At 36.2% G+C, this 16905-nt stretch overlaps 1 protein-coding gene across 2 annotated transcripts in view; it reads left to right on the top strand.

Annotated features, from left to right (window-relative positions):
- The window catches only part of LOC145662533 (AP-5 complex subunit mu-1-like), an 89449-nt gene that overhangs the window by 23091 nt on the left and 49453 nt on the right, over positions 1 to 16905 (top strand). For both annotated transcript variants that reach the window (XM_081728198.1, XM_081728197.1), the window contains exon 4: positions 11466 to 11547. In XM_081728198.1, coding sequence (XP_081584324.1) covers positions 11466 to 11547 — 82 coding nt within the window. The remainder of the gene's footprint in view (positions 1 to 11465; positions 11548 to 16905) is intronic.

Here is a 16905-nt window from a genome sequence, read left to right as displayed (position 1 = left end):
AGTCGTTAGCGCATGTGGCTTTGATATATGTGATCCTGGGTTCGATTACTGGTTGGTAGAGTATTGAAATTTAGAATGCTTTGCAATGGTTCTGATTCCATCTTAAACTGTAGGTACACGTCTTGTAACCTCGGAACTGAAAAAGGACACTAAACTTCAACAAACAAGTAAACGAAGAGACTGCCATAATCATGTCTCGCTACCATTTTAACTCGTTCCTTAATTATCAGTCGACTACTTCATCACTCATATCTGAAAAAATAAAAGCATGTTAAACAAACCATGACACACACGTAAGTTTCATCGAAACAGGTACATAACTTTATGAGACATGAAGATTTAATAATAGGAAGTCATTTCCCGCCCATCTTGCTTGTATTATACTAAGTTTGTGTGTTTCGTCTGTTAAATGGCTAGTTAATTTCTTAGATTACTCTATAAATGTATATGAATCCCGTCTCGGATATACGCGCCAGATATAAAGGTAAACATTTAATTTGTTGACGTCGCTGTTCGCGAAAAGCCAAATGTAAATTTAAAAACTCTAGTCCCTGAGAGGAAAAGCCAAATGTAAAGTATTGCAGTTCGTTTCTTTCTTCTTTGTACTATTGTGAAGAGATACGTATAAACGGTTTTGACTACAGGCTTTAAGTCTTGTAGCTGTTCGAACTTATAATACAACCCCCAAACGAGGATGAAACTACTATTACTCCAGGATTCTTTGGAGACGGTGTTGTCTACTCCACTGCTGCCGATAATAATGCGAGTGACAATCGATATACATATAACGGAAATTCTATTATATGTGTGTACTTATCGCCACTGGAGCTACAATAAACTATACAAGATGTGAAAATTGTAATTATTCCTAATTATGCTTTCAAACCTATTATCTTGATCTGGAAATATTAAAAGTGTAATTTAATATTACTATTTATATAATTATTATTATTCAAGGCATTATTTGAACATACCTTAACATTTTTTATATAAGTAACTAAACACTTTCACAAAATATTATTTGATATCAACACTAAACACTATTATAACATGGAGCTCCTTCGTGGCTAAGCGGTTAGCGTACGCGCCTTTGGTGCGGGAGACCCGTATTTGATTCCCGGAGGGAGCTCATGTGGTTCGGATTCTAGGTTGATCAGTAGGTCCGCGTCTCATATAGCCTCGCTGCTGAACGGGACGTTAAGCTCAAAATCAACTCAACTATTATAACATGAATAACTTTCAGGATAAGTTTTATTTATGTATCATACTTTCAATATTTTTACGTTATATTGACATTTTTACTTCCACATTATCCTTTATATGAGACCCCTGACGTGCTACGCATTTTTGCGAAAATCTTGAAACAGTCATTGTTCCATCGCTGATATTTTCTGCAAATCCACTTCTTGGATATTGTAGCACTTTATATCACGTAATTATTTTTCTATATAGCAGTTGTATTGACTTCTTTATTTTCTATATTAATGTGATCACTATTATTAATTAACTATGCGCCTTTATGGCACTACCACTTCGCGTGACATTTCCGCTTGTCATCAAAGTCAGTTCTCGAATGCATCCTCGTCATCCAAGTTCTCTCCACATGCCACTGTGGGTGCGGAGAAAGACAAAGAAAAAGGATTTAGTATAGATCCTTCTTTTCTAGAACGGTGAAAAGAGATGAAGTGTTTAAGATATTCATTATCTGCTACAGATGCCACTGATTCAATCATTATATGATAATTATCGCTAATAGCCAGAACAGGAAATTCCTGATTCAGTCTATGAGATACTGAGTTGAAGAACGGCAGTGGAAAGAGTCACTTCTAGCAATGAGATCATTTTAAAATATTGATTTTCTTTCTTTTCGCCCCTTATTTGGGATAGCTTGATGCTTGGGTGAATCTCTAGGTGTAATTACTAACGTTCCTTTGTATATATAGGGTGTCCTATTAATGCGTACAAAAAATTTAAGGGTAGGTAGCTGATGTCAAACCAAGAAAAAAAAGTCCCGTGCAACTTTGGCCAAAAGTCCATAGTTTCGGAGATATAGGGTGCCGAAAGCGTGAGAAAATAAACTTTAGAGGTCTATATCTTCATTACCCTAAACGATAGAGCAAAGGCGGTATGGTCAAGTTAAAGACATCGAATGTGCTCTATCCAAAAATGCTTATGCCGCAATCGTGAAATCCGTGCGCAAGGGATTCCCCAAAGGAAGTGGGGAATCCTCGTCAATTCTCTTGAGAAAGAGAGATCTAAATTAGCGTGGTTCAAAGACTATAAAAACTGCAAACAGTAATTCGTTGTCGGCAATGTAATATCTTCAACGAATTTAACATGGGACGGGAATTTTGTAATTAGCTATGTGGGGTTGCATAACTACAACATCAGGAAGAAGTAAAAACATATGCTTTAGTTACCATAAATGAGAGAGGCGGACCATTCGAGGCGAATAGCAGCAGCACAGTGTGCGTATACCTGCAATAAGAATTAGCGTGGGGACATGAACGAAGAGAAGGTGCAGTAACCAAAAACATAGGGAATATGAGAAACTACTAAAAAAAACATGCACATGAGGAAAAGTACATACTAATCAGCGTGCAAGTTGTACATGTACAGATGAACCAAAATAACGTTAAACTGTGGTTGATGTAACTAATGGGTGGATAGAAATAAAAAGGAAGCTTGCTTTCTTCATATACAGAGAGAGAAATCGTCCAAGCAAGCCAGAAGATAGCAATTGATTTCGTTCGAAGAAAGAAAAGAAAGAAAAAAAGCAAGGAAAGCAAGCATTGATATGAGAACACCTTTCCTAAAACACTCATTTGCTTGGAATATAGTTATAGGTGGTACTGCTGGGAAAAAGCTTGCTGGGAAAGGCAACGAAACTAACGAAATTGTGAAATAATAATAATAATAATAATCACAGTTTATTTTTGCTTACTACCATTACACATAACCTTATACACACAGAAAGAGCTTCTGTTTCAGCCAAGATTCGAATACGGGGCTCTGTGATTGGAAGTCTAGTGACGTAAACCTTCCAATCACACAGAGTAATACTCAACCACACAGGAGTCTCACAAATGTGTAGTTGTGTTTAATTGGGGTAGTGTTTTTCCACTTTTGTTGGATTCAATTACACAAGCAGTTAACATGTGACGTGCAACTTACAAGAACACCGAGGTAGCAGAATTTGTTCTGGAAGAAACAGATTGCAATCGTCGTATACTGTTGTTACACGCGCCTAGAACAGAAGCTCTGTATGTCTGTAAGACATTAGTGAAACAGGTTATCTTTAATGTGCCTGACACTAACTGAATCATGTCCTCCTATAATAAGTAACATTTTGGCCCGATTACAGTGCAGTGCTGTGGTTTTCATTGTGTGAGTGGTGTACTATTTAAATTTTGTGATTCGAACGAAAGGGTAGTGACTTATTCAGTGCTACAAGATGAATGAGTACTTGTTTAGTGAGCTAGCTGATATTCACCTAATTTATGTACGTGTTGAAGGTAACTCGTTGGCAGCACAACGCTTATACCGTGAGACGTTCCCAAACCATCGGGTTCCAAATGATCAGACATTTGTTTCCATTGATAGATGTCTCAGGGAAACAGGTAGTTTCTGTGGAAACGCGGATCGTGGAAGACCACGTGAAATGCTTCGACCTGCCGACGAGGAAAGGATTCTTAACTAAGTATCACGGCAGCCAGAAATCAGCACACGTCAAGCAGCTACAACAGAAGGCGGATCCCACAATATTATTTGGCGTTTGTTTCGTGAACAGTTGTTATATCCATAGCAGTTACAACGTGTACATGCTCTTGAAATGAGAGACTATTCCCCACGACGAAGATTTTGTCGGTGGATACTAAGAAAGTGCACGTGCAACCCAATGTTTCCATCCTTCATTCTTTTCACAGATGAAGCTGGCTTTACGAGAGATGGCGTCTTAAACCTACACAATTGCCATTTCTGGGCCGAGGAAAATCCGCATCAAATTGTTGTAGGCCGCCACCAGAGACAATTTAGCGTAAACGTGTGGGCAGGCATAATCGGAAACCAACTTTTAGGGCCATATTTCTTCCCAGGGCGTTTAACTGGCGAGCTGTATCTCAATTTTCTACAGCATAAACTTCCACAACTTCTAGAGGATGTACCTCTGGAAGTAAGACGTTCCATGTGGTTCATGCACAATGGAGCTTCTCCTTATTTTCAGAGGCAAATTTGCGAACATCTTCATGTTGCATTTCCAAACAGATGGATAGGAAGGGGTAGTCGATATGCATGGCCTGCTCGTTCTCCCGATTTAAATCCATTGAATTTTTATTTGTGGGAACATGTTAAGGAAGTAGTTTACGCAAGGGAAATTCATGATATAGACGATCTGAAACAACGTATCCAGGCTACTTTCCAGTCGATTCGTAATACACCCAAAGTACTCGATAATGTTCGTCAGTCATTGCTGCGTCGTGCCCATGCGTGTGAGCGAGTTGGTGGTGGACATATTGAGAACATACCACAAGTACATAGGAACGACTAAGGCGGATATTGGAAACATGGAACAGCAATTTGGCAAATAGAAACTGCTTATGGTGAGTACAATGCAGCTAAGGTCTATCCCTATTTATTTCGTTTATTTTGCCACATACTGGATACACATTTCAGTTCATTTTTGTATTTACTACGGTGTTCATGTGCATGTTCTTTTTAGTAGTTTCTCATATTCCCTGTTTTTGGTTACTGCACCCTCTTTTCATTCATGTCCCCACGCCAATTCCTATTGTAGGTATACACACACTCTGCTGCAGCTATTCACCTCGAATGGCCCGCCTCTCTCATTTATGTTAACTAAAGCATATGCTTTTACTTCTTCCTGATGTTGTAGTTATGAAACCCCACATAGCTAATTACAAAATTCCCGTCCCATGTTGAATTCGTTGAAGATATTACATTGCCGACAACGAATTACTGTTTGCAGTTTTTATAGTCTTCGAACCACGCTAATTTAGATCTCTCTTTCTCAAGAGAATTGACGAGGATTCCCCACTTCCTTTGGGGAATCCCTTGCGCACGGATTTCACGATTGCGGAATAAGCATTTTTGGATAGAGCACATTCGATGTCTTTAACTTGACCATACCACCTTTGCTCTATCGTTTAGGATAGTGAAGATATAGATCTCTTAAGTTCATTCTCCACATTTTCGGCACCCTATATCTCCGAAATTATGGACTTTTGGCCAAAGTTGCAGAGGACTTTTTTTCTTGGTTTGATATCAGCTATCTACCCTTAAATTTTTTGTACGCATTAATGACACCCTATATATATACAGGCTGTTAATGAACTATACCGACAAACTGTAACAGGTAATTCCTCACATCAAAATAAGAGAAAAAGTTCATATGGACCTATGGCGAAAAGTGCATAGTTTCAAAGCTAGGGCTGTCCAAAATCGCGAAAAAGCCAAATTTCAACAGGCCCTATTTCGAATTCCAGAAACTTTGAATGGTGGTCCTTATCAGTGTAAAGGAAGCCACGCATACACAATCCAAAAATGCATATTCCATTAATTTTCAGTGGATGTACAGAGTATTCCATACAGGGTGAAATTCACAGACATAACATCAACCGAATTTTGAGATTTGCTCTGACTTTATGATTGGTTCAAAGTAGGCAAACGATAAGCCTTGATAGCAGTGAACACAGAATCCTTTGGTGCGATGTCGGAAGTGTTAAGAATCGTCACCAGTACGGTTTCTCGTTCTCGGGAAAACGCATGCTGCAATGTTTTCTTTCACGCTATATAAGTGACGAAAACGTGAAATATACCGTGACGAAATACATTGCATCACACATTATTCCGAATACTAAAAAACATGGATCTGCTGATTCCTAACACTTCCGACTTCCCTCCGAAGCATTGAATGTTCATTCTTGTCAAGGCTTACCTTTTGCCTACTTTCGGCCCTCCCTGAAATCAGGGTATATCTCAGCATCGGCTGGTACTATATGTTTCATGGTTGTGCAACCGGATATTTTTTTTAATACTGAAAATATTTTTAAGTATTAAAGTAATGTATCAGTAAAAAAATAAACCTTTGCTCTTGAGCACAAAAGAGTATTGATGCATTTCTAAATAAAAATCAATTAAAAAACTGAAAGAAAAAGAGAGATTTACATTTCCAGTCGCAGCGAGCGTTGCCACTGGAAGCAGTAACAGTGAGCATATGGCAGCGAGCTCCTATCTCTTAACATGAGGAAGTGGATTTATTCTTGCATCGCTCCTATCTTCCCGTATTGCCCACTTGCAGTTGCACCTTCTTCCGCAACTGAGCAGCTTCTGTAATAGTTACGAATTCCTCCGCTTAGCAGCGCTTGACTCAATTGGGTGAGAGAGATACAGACGCTTGGAAGAAAGAAGTTATTCACAAAACAAACTCGCAAAGAACAAATACAGGTCTGGTGGTAGCAGGGACGGATCCAGGCTGAAAGTTTGGGGGGCGGTCGTTCGATGTCAATTGAATTTATTTAACTTTTATAATGCAAAGGTAAAAAATTTTGGAATAAGTTTTATTTTTAAAATAAAAAATATCCTATTCTGGGGGGGGGGGAGTTGATCAAGTCCCGAAGAAGAAAATGTCTTCGCACTGGCCTAATTCCTAGCCCTGTGTCTTTCGTGCACATGATTCCGTGTTCGATTTCCGGCGGAGAGCATAAAAACTTAATATCAAATCATTCACTTCCAATATTCAACTGTCTTCTTTAGCCTAATTTGCTGGAACGTTAAACAACAACAACAACAACAACAACAACTACTACTACTACTACTACTACTACTACTATTACTACTACTACTACTACTACTACTATTATTATTATTATTATTATTATTATTATTATTATTATTATTATTATTATTATTATTATTATTATTATTATTATTATTATTATTTCATTTTCGAAGGAAAATATCTTAGCTTTCATGCTTCTTTATAGTCGAACAGCAGACAAAAATACGTGGTTTCTGAAAATGGACTTTTTGTACCTTATATTTACACAAAAAGATGCTAACAAAATGCATATTGTCGGAGGAGAGAGTTGCTTCTGGACCCTAAAGAAAATAAAGCGGAAAATATTTGCGGTAGCAATGCTTTCTATTCAGAAAACCTTGGCGAGCAGCATTTCAGATTTCAATGAAGTCAGAAAAATTTCAAGCTCGAAAAGAACGAAGAAAGACCTTCCACTCTAAAGTAATGCATAGTTTATAATTAAAATAATTTTGTTTAACTGCATGCATGCAATTTTCTTGCTTTTTTTTTCTTTCTTCTTTTTGGGATAACGCAATCATTCATGGCTTATGCATATGCTATATATTCGATTTATCTCTTGTTCAATAACATGAGTGTAGAAGTTTTGTATATAAATAGTGTATAAACGTACATTGATAGTTCTTGTTTGAAAAAAGGGAAATAGCTTATATATTAAATCAATATTGGAGAAATAAATTAATCAATAATATACAAATAGAGCTTAAAAGACTTTCCTCTTCTTCCTGAATATTGTTTGGATAAGATTCAAGAATTCTGGGGGAGGAGAACACTTGCGCGTACCTACATACCTTTGATATTGTAACATTGCAACCGGTGTTTGTACAGACCATGAACCGCTACTGGTATATCTAAGAACTCTATTGAGAGCATATCTGAGAATTACACACTGTAGGGATTACCCTGTATACCTATTGAAAATTGACGAAGTATGCACTTTTGGATTTTGTATGCGTGGCTTCCTTTACACTGATAAGGACCACCATCCAAAGTTTCTGGATTTCGAAATAGGGCCTATTGAAATTTGGCTTTTTCGCGGTTTTGGACAACCGTAGCTCTGAAACTGTGCACTTTTCGCCATACGTTCATATGAACTTTTTTTCTTATTTTCATATATATATATATATATATATATATATATATATATATATATATATATATATATATAGGGTATTTCGAAGCAACACCAACAACATTTGGGAGGTAATTCCTGACATCAAGATAAAACAAAAAGTATAGACTAACCTGGGTGCACAAATGCTTCCTTTCGGAGTTATAGGCTGCCGAATACATGAAAAAAATGAAATTTAAAGGTACATAGCTCCAAAACTGTGGGACCTACCGTAGTCGTGTCAAGACTTCACTTAGGAATTAGTATGTGCCTTATGCAAATATCCAAGTTTCAGAATCCTGCGGTACTTCCGCAAAATTTTTAATAGAGGTAGTTGGTAAGTACTTCAAATTATATGCCTGCAGCCAAACTCTCTATAAAAATTGTTGCGTGAGTACCGCAGGGTTGCTGAGATGAATAGCGACATTACGAATGCCATTTAAGTCCAAGTTCAGCCTCCATTAGTACCACTGCACGGGAAAGGGAGGAGATGATCTGAAAAAAATAATTAAAAACGACCGATATTAGTTTCCAATCCATAGTTTTCGGTATCCCTAAGTTGATTAGCGATACTCCATATATCATTTAAGTCTATATTTAACTCCATTAGCACCTCCCTCCCAAGGTGGTGGGAGTGGGTTGACATATAAATATGACCGAATCGACCGATATTAACGTCAAATCCATAATTCTCGAAGTCCCCGAGGTTAATAATTACACTCCCGATAGCGTTAAAGTCCAAGCTCAGCCCCATCGACATGGGAGTGAGAAGGAGTGAAAAATAAAATGTCTCAAATGACGGAGATTAGTGTCGAATCCATAATTTGGATTCATCAGTCTATTATGTTACAATCGCGTTGATATTTAATCCCAAGTTTAGACATAAACAGGCATGTCAGCGCAACTCCAGAACGTCTGGAGTAATTTTAACCGAACCTGGTTTTCAAATGACGTTCGAACTGGAAAAGTACGGGTGGGAGTTGGAACAAGTGACGTGTATGAATAATACAAATCGACTGATGTTAGTGTGTAAGCCATAGTTTTTCGGGGTCATCGAAATAAATAGTGACGCTCCGAATGGCTTTTAAGTCCAAGTTCATCCCCATCGACAGAAGGTGAAAAATAAAATGTCCAAAATGACTGAGATTTGTGTCGAATTCATAGTTTTCGGGGTCGAGAAAATGTCTCAAATGACTCTCGGAAGACCTACTTCAAGTTGAGTTTCTAAATCATATCAGTTTGATTGAAAGCGTATTCTGTGGGGATAGGGTGTTTCAATAGTTATTCCAAAAGTAGAGTATTTTCTGCATGTACACTTTCATTATAATAAATATTCTAAGAGGGAAGGGAATTCAAGTATTTTCCATAAACCTATTCTCGCCGTGCGAAGAACGGACACTCCAGCTAGTAAGACAATAAAAGAAAATAGTGAGCATTTCAAAATCTGGTCATCAAACTTTAGTCAACCGAAATGTAATTCTGTTAAGTTAGTGAGCGGTTTATAGAATATAGAACAAAATGCAGAAGGAGGGGGACCTGGGGACCCGTCCAATCAGCGAATCTTGAGAGCCTAATAGTGAAAGTCATACTCCAATAAATTAAGTTATTCGGGAGGTACTAAAAAGTTTTTTGACAAGTGAAGAGTGTTGTAGGACATCTGATTACCAAAGTGTAAAAGTACTCTCACTGAGGTGTCATATAATCTTAATACAGGGCACACTGATTTTTTACATCCAAATCCTTGATAAAATTATATAGAGGAGGGGTAGTAGTGTATCGTCCATCAGTGATTACAGGAAGCTTTAAACATTAGTTAATGATGAAAATGTTCATTCCATTCGAACGTGGCGACCGTAAGGTATAAAGTAAAAACTGAAATTCTAAATCCAGCATTGACATTACGTTAAGATTAACAGAAAACACCTAAGTTTCGATAGAGTACATATATATAGAGGAGATTTTGGGGTACTCATAAAATTAGAGCTCACATCCAAAGTAAATTTAAGATCCATGAGCAGCAACTACTATATTTTAATAGGATTTAATTTTTAAAATCCATTGAGTGATATTCACACAACTTCTTTAAAGGTCTGTATTCATAACAGTGAGTATGATATTTTTAACACTTGAACTTGTAATAAAAGTTTAATAGAACTAGTAAATGCACATCTAAAACATATCGTTAAGCGATATACACCAATAATGAAAACATATAGAATTTACTTCCATTCTCGCGATGAATCATTAAAAACATAATCAATCGCATTCGAATGACCTTTTCCGAGACAACACAGACATAGAGTACGCTTTTCGTTATGAGAATTTTGCGAAGCGTTGTATCATAATAAATACTTAGTACATCTTTTACTATCAAAATACAAGCGTATATACATTTCATGTAAAAATGGTCATCAGAACTACTGACTTTTTATTGAGATCCTTACTTCAATGTCTGTCTAAATTGAACAACGATTTTTTGCAATGCTGAGTTGAGTATGTATACCTAAGCATATTCTAATTTTTTTTATTCTATATTCTAAGTATATTCTAGGTTTTTTTGCTAATTTCTATTTTATAAGGCAATGATTTTGTCTTTCTGTTTCACAAATTTGAAAAGCTTATCAAAACCTTGCTATGGCAATTTGGAAGATTCCCCCACCATTATTAGCCTTTTCCCTTTCTCGGCGGTTCTCGTAATAGATTTATCACATAAAGCGGTTCTGCTGTTGTCAGGTAGATTTATAAGACTGTTTTATATTTCTTTCAAACTTCACTTGCTCATAACTAAAAATTGAATTTGTACTTAACATAACTACCAAACTACTTTTTCGTCTTCTTCCCAAGAAAGAAGTACAATATTATGAATATTAATGTTAATTAAAACATGGTTCACATTTTTCTCAGTATTTTCAAGCTTCGTTGTTTTATTCCTCTTGAATGTTATTTTTTATTCAAAATGGATGCCTATTAGTTAAATTTTTATGCAGCCAACTTATTGTACTTCGGAGAAAATGATAAGAAAAGAAAAAAGTGTTTTTTGACAACGAATGTTAACAGCAATGATTCAAGAAACATCTTTTTTTTTATATATGAAGGAAACTGATCGAAATATGTAGTTCTTATATCAGCAGTGTAATTTAATTAAAAAAAAAAAAAAGAATCAAGAGGAAGATTACAATTAGTCATTGAAACGTTGCGTCAAATTGCCGTTTACTATTTGGGTGCTTATATTCAATTTTTCAGTATAAGCACAAATTCAGTTTTTATTTATTAATATGCTCCCTATACGTCATTAAGTAATTTCAGTAGTTCATCTTTTGTAGAAGTCAAATATTTTGTAGCATACTTTAAAACTTCATTTAAAACCCAAAGTTATATTAACACAGTAAGTAAATACAAACAGAAACGTAATTTCTTCGCTAACGTTTCTTGAAAAAATTTAAACGTTTTCCTCCTAATTATATATAATTATAGATAACGCGTACATAATCAGATGTTAACTCGGAATTTTAAATGTTGCAGGCCCTGTGTACCGACAGCTTTGGATGTACTCCAAGGAATAGCACAATGTGTATTGTCTTCAGGTGGTAATGTTATACCTTTCGTAAGTATAAAGTGTGGTTTTTGTTTGTTTCTTGTCTGAAGTTTAACTTTCTTTCAGCACCAGACCTGGAAGAAAACATTTCAGTACAAGAAATGTTTCATGTAAAGTATTATACTGTGTGGGACAGAAACATAGATATTAGGCAAAAGTGATGAAAAACGACTGGAAGTTTCCAAAATGTGGGTCAAACAGATCGTATATTTTAATCAACAAACGAGACTTCAGTGAAAACAATTTAAATAATTTTCTTCAATTGTTGTGTGAAGAAAATTGGTCTTTTAGTGAGTCTACCATTTACACAGTTGATTAAAAGTATAATACATTCATTTCAAAGTTTAAATTGATATTTGAATCTTCATTCCCCAACAAAATTAAAAAATTAAACAAGACTCACAAAAGCCGTGGATCAAGAAAACATAAAATTACACATAGATAATTCAAACGAAATTTTAAATAATCCAACTCAGATTGCGGACCATTTCAACGCGTATTTCAGTTCAGTTGTTAAAATGCTCCCCAATCGGACATCTCTCCCAAAACATAGCCCACAATTAAGATCTATACCTATGACCTTAAGTTCTATGTTCCTAACTCCAGTTACTTCAAAGGAAATAAAATCTTATTTCAAAATTAAACAATAAAATTTCCACTGGTATTGACGAAATTCCTACTTCTGTGTTTAAAAAGGCAGCAAAAATAGTAGCTTCCCACTTGCCTCTCTCATTAATGCATCTTTTAAAATGGTACATTTCCTACGAAATTAAAATCATCGATCATAAAACCATTACACAAGAAAGGAAGCAGGGATAAAGTGGAAAACTACAGATCAATTTCTCTTACGTCAGTGTTCTCTAAGATAGTTGAAAATGCTTTTCTTTCTAGATTACACCAACATTTAAAATGTAATAATAATATTTCCTCATCTCATCTCATCTCTTTTTTTTTTTTTTTTTTTTTTTTTTTTTTTTTTTTTTTTTCGAAAGAGATCGACCCAAACTGCTATCTACGATTTCGTTATGTACGTCATACATGCCATGGACACAAAATGCTATCCTTTCGGTGTTTTCTGCGACTTACGAAAGTATTTGACTGCATGGACCACCAGATTTTATTAATGCATGGACCACCAGAGAATAAGTTGTATAGATACTGTATCAGGGGTATTCCACTATCGTGGATAGAATGCTATCTCTCGAACAGAATACAAATTGTAGAAATATCCCATCTAAACCAAGACTCGACATATATGAGTAAGCAAAATCAAAACCTGAATACATCAACGTAGGTGTTCCACAAGGATCAATTTTGGGACCTGTACTATTTCTTCTCTCCATAAATGATCTGCCAGACTACCTTAGAGAGACTAAACTTATTTTGTATGCAGATGATACAAACGTCATTATAAAATCAGAACCACCCAAAATCCAAAAGAAAATAGATAACAGTATGTCATAATGTCACAAGTGGTTTCCTGGTTTGCAAATAATAAATTATTTCTAAACTCAGATAAAACATCCTGCTTATACTTCCATTCTAACCATACTAAATTCACACCATACGGTATCCAGTACTTCGAATAGACGAGAAAATAACAAAGCCAACCGAAACAGTCAAATTTTTCTTGGTCTTCTGATAGATAATAATTTGTCCTGGTTTCAACATATTGCAAAATTATGTCATAAATTGTCCTCTGTAATTTTCCTAATAAGGTCACTTGTTCCCATTTTAAGTAGAAAAGCAGTACTAACAGCTTACCATGCACTGTTCCACAGCGAAATCAGATGTGGAATAACATTTTGGGGCTCGTCTACTGAATTTAAGAAAGTTTTTATACTCCAAAAGAAAGTGATAAGAATAGTCACTAATACTTCATATTATACTTCTTGCAGAACGCTATTCAAAGACCTAGATATTCTTCCACTTCCTTCATTGTATATATACGAAACATTACTATTAGTCCACAAGAAACAAGAACTGTACAAAAAGAATTCAGATAAACACACGTAGAATACGAGAACGAAGTCACATCTCCAAGTTCCTCTTCATAATACCACTTTGTTTTCGAAAACAATCGCATACAAAGGTGTCCAACTCTTTAACTCTTTGCCTAATCAAATTAAATCTCTTTCCAAACATGAAAGTTTCAAAAAGTCAGTACGTATTCTGTTGTTAAACCACAGTTTTTACAGTGTGGAGGAATACTTGTAAACTTATCAAGGTTCTGCTAAGTCGTAAATGTAACTTTTGTACATGTTGTATATATTTTTTTCTACTTTGTAAAAAAAGAAAATGTATGGGTGAGTGATGTATCTTATTAATAATCCTTCCAAGGAAACCACATTTTATCATGTTTTCCTATCACCTAAAAGATATTGTAAAAGTAGTTATGTTTTTACAATAATATATATTTTGTATAATATCATTGACATGTTCTATACCATATGGCAATCAGCCAATGTAAAGGGTCATTGAACGCAATAAAATTCAATTCAATTCAATGGAGAGAATTGGCTGGGTCGAGCGGAAAACGAATGAGAGGGTGTTAGAAATGGTGGAAGAGAAATTGAACAATTTTAGATATTATTGAGAAGAGAAAGAAAGACTAGTCTGAGAAACTAAACTGAGAAGACATTGGCTAAGAAGGAACTGTATCATGAGAGACATGCTAAAGAGTTGGTGGGAGAAAAAAGAGGGAAAGGAGCTACGATTGGTGGATGATATCGAAATAGGAAAATCGTACGCGAAGACGAAGAGGTTAGCTGAAGACCGTAGAGTATGGAAGGTACTTAGTTACGGCAAGTGACCTGCCAATAATGCCAGAATATCTATGATGATTATGATAAGTACCAGACATATATATGCGTGAAATTTCATCTTAACGTATTGAATCCACATATATTCCTTTATTTAATACGGCCTTGATCTGTAAACAGCATTTCTTTCAAGATTTTTTTATTATTATTATTTCAGAGAGAGATTTCACTACAAGTCAAATATTGTTATTATCAGTAAAGTAAATGTTGTAATGCAATGTAAAATAAATTTCGAGAAAAATCGCCGTGAAAACAATTTCCACGCACTAGGTCAACTAGCACACTACACTAGAAGCTTCCTCCAGACTTAATCCAAGTTTGTTTTCTAAAAACAGAGCAGTTTCTATATTTCAGGGTGTGTTTACACATTTGCGATATAAGGAATGGTGCATTCTGTATCTGTGATTGAGTTAAATGGGAGTGTTCATAGCTTATTGCTTGCATTGCTGTCATATCAGCGGATCAATTATTCGCCAGTATACTGCAAACACATGCCATAGGGTATGGTCTGACGTATTTACTAAGTATATGAATAAGTATTATTGTACTCTTCAGGTATTGTTACTGCTCCCTTGTATCCTGTAGTTAGTGTGCATGAGTTCGGCGTGCGTAATTTCGGGTTAGATTTTTCAAAGAACAAAGATGTTTCGATACTAACCCAACACCATGGGCGGCGATTAGGGGGGGCAAAGGGGGGCAGTCGCCCCCCCACTTTTCTGAAATGGCCTATTAATGTATATAGTTTCAACCAAGGAAATTTGTATATTAACATTGATATACAAATATTCAGATCATGTCTTGCCCCCCCACTTTTAACGTCCAATCGCCGCCACTGCCCAACACCATAAGGCAATTAAAGAAATGCATGAATGAAGAAAGAAGACATAGTAGGTAAGTGGTAGAGCGCCCACCTCTGGTGCTAAAGTTCCTACCAATCAGAAGCTAAGTAGATTTATGATGGGCATTTTAGTACATGTGGGTTTTCTAGGAATTCTCTTGTTTCACCCTGCTATTTTCATTTCACCGATTGTTCCATCACTATTCATTTGTATCAATAATGCGTTGCCTTTAGTCTGAAAGGATAACACGGAACATTAAACTAAAGATTTAATTTGTTTTTGACTTTGAATTAAGAGGTGTCGAACCCCAGTCTAGAAGGCTAGAAATAATGGCATTAGGATACGTTTCGATTGCCAGGCATTACACAGTTGAATGTGCGCTATTGTCCGGCTACATCTAGCCATTGACTGTAAGGCCATTATCTAGTTTACCGTATTTTTATGTCTTAGTGTATTTGCACACGAGGTCGCAATGCCAGTGGAAATCCCGGCAAAATCATTGTCGACAGTGCTTTGCATACGTGGCCGGCAATACAGGCGCTGAGAGGTAGTTTAAGACGTGAAAGAGAGAGAATGAGTCCAGGTATTAACAAAACATGTTTCCTTGCCTTGAGTAGTAATGGGGCGACTTGAGGACACTTTTTGGCCCCTGGGTCCCTGCCTCAGGACCCATGGTCCCTGGCCGGGGTCAATGACCTAGGGCTACCTAGGACCACCCCCTCTAAATTTTGGCAGGGGTACCATGACCCACCCCCTAAATTTTGGCAGGGGTACATAGGACCACCCCCCTTAAATTTTGGAAATTGCCAAATCTAAAAATTTGGTATGGTAGCCTAGGACCATAGTATGTACCTCTATTAGTATTGGGTGTCTATGTCGTTCCCTTTCATGGGTAAAAAATTGCCAAAAATTCAAATTTCGGGGATTTTTGACCTAATTTATCCCCTTGGATGAGGTGTTATTACCTTATATAGTTATATGGGCGTATACACGGGTCCATTCCCTTTCATAAGACATGGGTACATTAATGCACCCCTTTAAAAATTTGGGAGGGGTACCTTGGCCCACCCCTTAAATTTTGGAAATTGTCCAATTTAAACATTTGGTATTATAGTATAGGACCCTAATATGTATTATGATAAATTTGGATGGTCCACCTCGTTCCCTTTTAGGGGTACCAAATTGCCAAAATATAAACGTAAGCAATACGTAGTACCACGTGTTTGGTTTTGACCTAATTTATCCCCTTTGATGAGGTGTTATTATCCTATATAGTTATATGGTCATGTTTAGGGGTCCATTACCTATCATAAGACATAGGTACATTGGTGCACCCCGGGAGGGGTACCTTGGCCCACCCCTTTAATTTTTGGAAATTGCCCAATTTAAACATTTGGTATTATAGTATAGGACACTAATATAGATCACTATAAATTTGGGTGGTCCACCTCGTTGCCCTTTAGGGGTACAAAATTGCCAAAATTTTAGTACAACCACGTGTTTGGTATTTGGTCGATTTTATCCTATATAGTTATATGGGCGTATACAGGGTCCATTACCTTTCATAACATATGGGTATATTTGTGCACTCCTTTAAAAATTTGGGAGGGGTACCTGGGCACATCCCTTAAATTTTTGGAAATTGCTCATTTTATATATTTGGTATTATAGTACAGGACACTAATATGTATTATGATAAATTTGGG

The sequence above is a fragment of the Thermobia domestica genome, chromosome 10 (assembly GCF_964235325.1).
Source record: "Thermobia domestica chromosome 10, izTheDome1.hap1.1, whole genome shotgun sequence".
NCBI lineage: Eukaryota > Metazoa > Arthropoda > Insecta > Zygentoma > Lepismatidae > Thermobia > Thermobia domestica.
The sequence above is the reverse complement of the archived record's forward strand: the minus strand, read 5'-3'. Positions and strand labels throughout refer to the sequence as shown.